Below are 6,951 nucleotides of genomic sequence, written 5' to 3'. Positions count from 1 at the left end.
CCAACTTTTTTTTTCTTTCTCTTCTCTGTTTTCCACAAATTATGCTTCTCACGTGGTCGAGATTTATTTTAGATTGTGAACGAAGGGGGGGGGGGGCGGTGTCTTTTGAGGCCAGAGCTCGTCGTCGATTGGTTGCCTCTGTCGCCTGTAAAGACTCCCGGCCCCTGGGATTGGATGGGAGTGTCTGTGTGGGCGGTTCCCGGTGTATTTGTGCGTTCATAGAAGGACTGGGTCAGGAGGACTGGGTGATCAACGTCCTCAATCCGTCAACATTGGACATCATTTTAAGTAGCGAGAGTGCTGGACGCGATCAGAAAGAAATACGGTCGATTGTTTTTTTTCTCCCTATATAGAAATGTGCTTCTATTATCTGCTCCATTAGTCTCTACAGTAGGACAGCCCAGGATATTCGGGGTTGCGTAATAACTTCTGGCACAGTTTTGAGTGAATGCGCACCTTTTTTTCCCCCGGCTGCACACCTCTGGTTATTTATTATTGCTTTCCAAGAGGAACCCGATCGAGTCCATGTGGATATTTATGACACACTGTCTGGATCTCATTGGCTTGGTTATATAAAGTGGAAGAAAGGGGATTCCTTTTAAACAAGGTGAGTCTGTCTGCAAGCTTTCCTCATTTCTCTCCTATTTAGGTCAACTCTGTCTGCTAGCCCTGCAATGGTTCTCAAACTTTTACATTTCAAGGTCTCCCCTTAACTCTGACAGTGGACAAATGGAACCAAATGGACCCTAACGCGTCCATTTGGTTCCATGTGTACACTGTCAGAGTTACAGACGTGTAGGGGTCCATTTATACCCCTATTTAGAGTCAATGGAATCCACTTTTGAGAGCCACTGTCCTAGCCTATATACAGACATGTTCCGTATGTGATATTGACACCGTAGAATTGACACCAATGAATTGTAGGTTAAATGACGTTTTATTGCTTGTGATTGTGAAGTTATTATTCAATTAGGCTATGCAGTCCTATATTACATTTTTCACAATAATCTAAATTGAATAATTAAAAATGATAATAGAGTGAGAAGACGTTTGTAAACATTAAGCCTATACTCATTCACACATTCTCATCCTATGGGGATTACAAATAGGCCTAAGCAAAATCGTTTATTATACTGTCAATTGAAACCCCCCTTTTTTGCTTTATTATCATGTTATAACTTAAATTTTCCTGGATTGTTTCCTCGGATTCAAAGTGTTGCAGGCAGCCCTATATATATTATCTCTCTACTAAAACCAGATAAACAGACGCAGTGTTTGGGGGCTGAACCTGTTTCGCCGATAAGACTCACTTTGCTAATTGTCGCCCTGTGGGTTCAATAATCTGAATTGTAATGGGACTTCATTTGCACTATTTCAACCATTTACATGCGTCTAAACTACTTCCCGTGGTTATGGAAATAGTGGGGCTTTTTAGCCTAAAGGATTTACGCCTCAATAAAAACAAACCATCCGGCCCATGTCCACAGCATGGGCCCAATGAGACTATTGAAAAGGTGTGGCGGATTGTTACCAGTAAATGAAGTGAATAACCAATTATGTTTTTGTTTAAACTTTTTACAATTTACCTGTCAAAAGACCCTCGTTTGGCTTATGTAAATGTTGATCCAATTAAAGACAATTGTCTCATGCCTCGATTTGGAAGTTGCATTTGATTGGAAACATCAACAACATTTACAAACCAAACAATTAGCAGGTTTTAAATGGTAGTAGGTGTTAGCTCTATACAGTTGATTAATGGCCCAATAATAACGCCATTAATTGCAATTAGCCTATTTGCAGCATTAGCATTTCAGCCTATATAGTTCATTGAAATGGCTGCAGGTTTCACTTTATTAAAGGCATTCAACTGCTCCGTTTGATAGCACATAAGTAGCAGATAAAGTAGGCCCACATTGATTTAATTCTTGTATTTTAAGTATTATAGGCCTAATTCTAAAACATTAAATGGCAGGCCTAATATAATCGTTTTTTATCGTGAAAGAATACATGTCTAAATGCCTTCCGTACGAAAGTTCCATAAACTGAATTAAACTAACCCAAAGACGCCTGCTATCTCCATAGTTTAAGTGACCTATTCAATTTTAAATTGGTCATTTTAATTAAGATAACACCATATAGCACGGACATGGCCTGTCACACTGATTAGGAGACTAAATTAAATTCACTCCACTGTATAATAGTCACATTGAGGAAATTCATAGCTGTTTGCTAGGCCTGTATTTGATCAAAGCAACGAACTCCCATGGCTGACAAAAATAAGTATCGCCTGATGTCAAATGGCGTTAATACACGTCTGAGATGACAGACTTCACACGTGATTATTCCATTACTGTAGTGATGGCTGATTGCTGCCTGTGCTTATAATTGGATATCGTTTAACCACGTTAACGCATCATCAGACTTGGGGATTTGGTCAATTGTTGGGTTTTTCCAAAAGTAGATTTTGCTTATTGCTGTGTGTGTGTGTGTGTGTGTGTGTGTGTGTGTGTGTGTGTGTGTGTGTGTGTGTGTGTGTGTGTGTGTGTGTGTGTGTGTGTGTGTGTGTGTGTGTGTGTGTGTGTGTGTGTGTGTGTGTGTGTGTGTGAGCGCCCTGGAAAGCTGACGATCCACATTTTGAAATTCGAGTCTGTGGTGGTAATCTTGAAATTATCGCTATTATAAAACTATTTGAGGGCATTTGTCCCGCACAAAGGCCAAATGATTTAATTTCAACATATTTTTGTGTTCAATATTTCATGCTTTAATTGGTGTCAGTTTAGGCCTCACGTCTCGATTACAAGACCTATAATGTTTGCTTTGGCCTATGATGATATTTAACCTCTTGTCTCCAACGCTGTTCATATACCACCTGAGCAATTTTAATGTTTTATAGAAGGATGAAATCTTGAACTATGTGGACGAGATTTTCTCTGGTTTTCAACCTATAATCTATAATATAGCCTGTAGAATTTTCCATTATGCTATTAGGCCTGATTGTTTTGTTTTGTTTGTATTGACCCTTTCCTTGTTCTCTTTCACACAAAGGAACCTCTTGGAGCGAGGATTCGAACACCTGGAGATAATCCCACTTTTTCACTCAAAAAGCTGGTCTCCTTGCTCTGTTTCTGCCATGATGTCTTACCTCAAACAAGGCCCGTACGGGATGAACGGCCTGGGTCTGAGCGGCACCGCCATGGACCTGCTGCATCCGTCCGTGGGATATCCCGGTACGTGGGGTAGGAGGATACACCTTTTCAGCAAGAGACCCATCCAAAATATTCATATCTGAACTGTCTGGGGACCCCGACAGAATAATCATATTTGAACTGGGGGACCCCCCACCCTCACAAGCACTTGGAATGTAGGAGTTTGCTTGACTTGTAGATCGGCTATTTTCATAGTTTTTGCCTAATGTTTTTGACAATTTGGCCAATGTTTGAACAGTTTTAGTATAGTTTGTTGATTAGCCTACTTTTGATGCCGTAATGGACACCCCAAAAAATCCTGTGGGGACCCGACCCACAGGTTGAGAACCGCTGGGCTACACGTAGGCTACGACAAGCCCTTTTCAATCGTTAAATTAAAAAAAGTATATATATAATTGCCTAATATGCATTGAACAAAGATAAATAGGGCTTTTAAGACATGTTATGCAAAATGTAATGTCTTAAAACGTGGCTATACATGCTTTGATAAATCAGCAAAAGTAGGCTATAGGCTTAACATTTTATCTAGGTTTAACGCTAATAATAACAATGTGTTAATTGTGTTTTTTTAAGGTAATCCACGGAAGCAGCGTCGAGAGAGAACCACGTTCACCAGAACCCAGCTGGACATCCTGGAGTCTCTGTTCGCCAAAACACGATATCCTGATATCTTTATGAGGGAAGAGGTGGCTCTGAAAATAAACCTACCTGAGTCCAGAGTGCAGGTTTGTAGCCTACATATTAAACATAATATCAAATATGCAATTGTCAATTATATATAGGCCTAATCTGCATGAATTACCATCATCATTTAATCTTTTGTTTAAATGTTTTTAAAAAAAGCGCCTACTCTTACAAAATTAGCAATTAGCCTAAAATAATGAAATTACCTCCACAAAAGACAGGTAGGCTAATTAGTGGAGCTAATGTATCCATTATCCTTTTAGTTAGTGAAAGTGAAGCAAGCTGTTGCACTTGCTGACCAAGCACTCAGAAATGTTGAATAATCAGGCTAAACCCCCTACAAAAAAAACTAAACAAAATAAAGCTATGATAATTAGAATGCGTTTTGGAATCGGTTTTGGGGTTTTTTTTTTATGAGGAATGCATGTATTTTTTCGAGACTAGCACACATACTGCCATGGACTTCTGTCTGATAAAAGGGAAGAATTTACCTCAGTTCTCCCATAAGGAGTGTCTTTTGATCTTATGAGCCCTCTTTTGAAATGGGCGTGAGAGTCTTTACATAACCAGCTTTAGTGGCTCTCTCATGGGCTTACTGCAATTATGGCTGCTCCCTCTAGAGTTTCTGCTGATTCTGTCCAGAAATGTGAGCAGTAGGCTAAGATGTGAAATGCTGAACAGTGACTAAGGCCTAAAACTGGCTCACTGGGTTAAGGGTGGGAATACACTATAGGTTTGTCCTCAAAGGCTCAGCCTGACCTGAACTCAGCAGCTCAGTCTTATAGCAAAAGTGTTTCATTTTAAACTTTATCAATCCATGAAAACATAGCTTTTGTCAGGAACACCCTGCCCCAGATTAACACACCTGGCTGGGAGTTGTCTTACGAGCTTGTAGATCTGCAATTTATTTTTGAAAAATCGTGAAAATGTGCAAATCTAGTATATATACTGTATATATTTTAAAGCGAACATTTTCTGCAAATGTCTTCTAAATCCAAAAACAGTTTGTTTTTGAAAAAACGTATGTTGCTATAATATCAGTGGTTCCCAAACTTTTTCATGTCAAGGACCACCCAAAATGTATTTGCCCATGGACCCCCATCTCAAAATATTGTGTTCCAGGGACCCCCAGAAGTTGTAACAGAGTTAAAAATGTTAGCTTTAAAAAAAAAAATTGCGCAAATTTCCAAAAATTTTCAAGAAATAGCAGATCTACAAGCTCATAGCGCAGCACTCGGTGTCGTGCTATGAGCTTGTGCATCTGCTATTTTTGAATACCCAAAGAAAATGACACAGATGCGTTCCCGGTCTTAAAGGGTTATATATATGAAGGGTTATTAATTAATTGTAAGTTGTTGAATTCTGACTGACATCAACTTTGAACTGAACCCCCCCCCCCCCCCTCGTTTCCTCAGGTTTGGTTCAAGAACCGTCGTGCCAAATGTCGACAGCAGGCTCAGAGCGGGAACAGCGCCAAGGTCCGCCCGGCGAAGAAGAAATCCTCCCCGACCAGAGAGAGCACGGGGTCAGAGAGCAGCGGCCAGTTCACCCCGCCGGCCGTGTCCAGCGCCGGCTCCTCCTCGTCCTCCTCGTCTTCGGCCTCCTCCGTCTCCAACAACACCGGCGGACCCCACGGGGGTCCCCCCGGGGGGGTCCTGAGCAGCACTTCTACCTCCGTCACCACCCCCGTGTCGTCCATCTGGAGCCCCGCGCCCATCTCGCCGGCTCCGGCGCCCGCCACGCTGCCCGACCCGGCGGCCGCCCCTACCAGTGCCTCCTGCATGCAGAGGTCCGCGTCCTCCTCGACCACGGGAGGAGGAGGAACGTCCTCCTCGTACCCGGTCTCCTACGGCCAGACCGCGGCGTCCTACGGCCAGGGCTACCCGGCCTCGGCGTCGGCGGGCTCCTACTTCGGCGGCGTGGAATGCAGCTCCTACCTGGCCCCCATGCACTCCCACCCGCACCACCCCCACCACCCGCACCAGCTCAGCCCCATGGCGGGCTCCTCCATGTCTGGCCACCCGCACCACCACCACCTCGGGCAGACGTCAGGGCACCACCACCCGCACCACCATCACCCCCACCACCACCAGGCGTACAGCGCCCCGCCCGGCCTGGCCTTCAACTCCACAGACTGTCTGGATTACAAAGAGCAGACGGCGGCAGCCGCCGCCTCGTGGAAACTGAACTTTAACACCTCAGACTGTTTGGACTACAAAGACCAGGCATCCTGGCGCTTCCAAGTCTTGTGACTCTCTTTTTTTATTTTGCCCCCCCCCCCCCCCTCCTTCAAAGAAGTATTCTTTTTGTTGTATTATTTTATTTTTTTGAAGATCCTTTTAACCCATTTAGACCGGGAAAGAATCTATGTCATTTTTAGATTTATTTTTGGGCTATTCAAAAAATAGCACATATAAAAGCTCATATAGCGCTATGAGCTTATAGATCTGCAATTTGTTTTTGAAAAATCGTGAAAATTTGTGCAAATCTCTTAATATATATATATTTCTTTTAAGCGAACTTTTGTAAAATGTTTTGTTCCAGGGATCCCCCAGAAGCAAAGATATGAGTTACGAATGTTCGCTTTAAATATATATATATATATATATATATATATATATATGTTCAAAGATTTGCGCAAATGTTCACGATTTTTCAAAAATAGCAGATCTACAAGCTCATAGCACGGCACTCCGGTGCCGTGCTATGAGCTTGTATATCTGCTATTTTTGAATAGCCAAAGACATCTAAAATGACAGAGATGCGTTCCCGTCCTTAATGGATTAAACTAATAGATAGTAGAGACATTTACCTATGAGATGTTTTAAGTTTATTTGTGAATAAATTGAGATAATGCACAGACTGTAAAAAAAGCCTGAATGAATGTCAGGCCTTGGATTTTTTGTTTTTGCCATTAGCAACGGATCAACTGTCTGCGAAACGAGTTTGAATTATGGACTCATCAAGGAATATTCTTCAACCCATAAAAATGTTAAACTGTAAACTGACCATGTCACAATTTGGAAGGCCGTTACTATATTACATTTGCAGCGGAACATGC

The 6,951-nt window shown here is 42.3% G+C and overlaps 1 protein-coding gene across 2 annotated transcripts; it reads left to right on the top strand.

Moving 5' to 3' along the window:
- The first annotated feature begins 275 nt into the window (after window positions 1-275).
- LOC311034105 (homeobox protein OTX1-like) lies at window positions 276-6,410 on the top strand. 2 transcript variants are annotated; one of them, XM_084041849.1, is made up of 4 exons: window positions 276-607; window positions 3,046-3,227; window positions 3,780-3,931; window positions 5,306-6,410. In XM_084041849.1, exons 2-4 carry the CDS (start codon window positions 3,131-3,133, stop codon window positions 6,140-6,142), a joined length of 1,086 nt encoding a protein of 361 aa, XP_083897975.1. In that variant the 5' UTR covers window positions 276-607; window positions 3,046-3,130; the 3' UTR covers window positions 6,143-6,410. The 2 variants fall into 2 exon arrangements, with proteins under 2 accessions (XP_083897975.1, XP_083897974.1); XM_084041848.1 differs by having other exon boundaries at window positions 3,046-3,236.
- Window positions 6,411-6,951: the final 541 nt, after the last annotated feature.

The sequence above is a fragment of the Gymnoscopelus microlampas genome (genome assembly GCF_963454915.1).
Source record: "Gymnoscopelus microlampas genome assembly, chromosome: 2".
In the NCBI taxonomy this organism is placed as follows: domain Eukaryota; kingdom Metazoa; phylum Chordata; class Actinopteri; order Myctophiformes; family Myctophidae; genus Gymnoscopelus; species Gymnoscopelus microlampas.
This window is presented reverse-complemented; position numbering and strand designations above follow the sequence as displayed.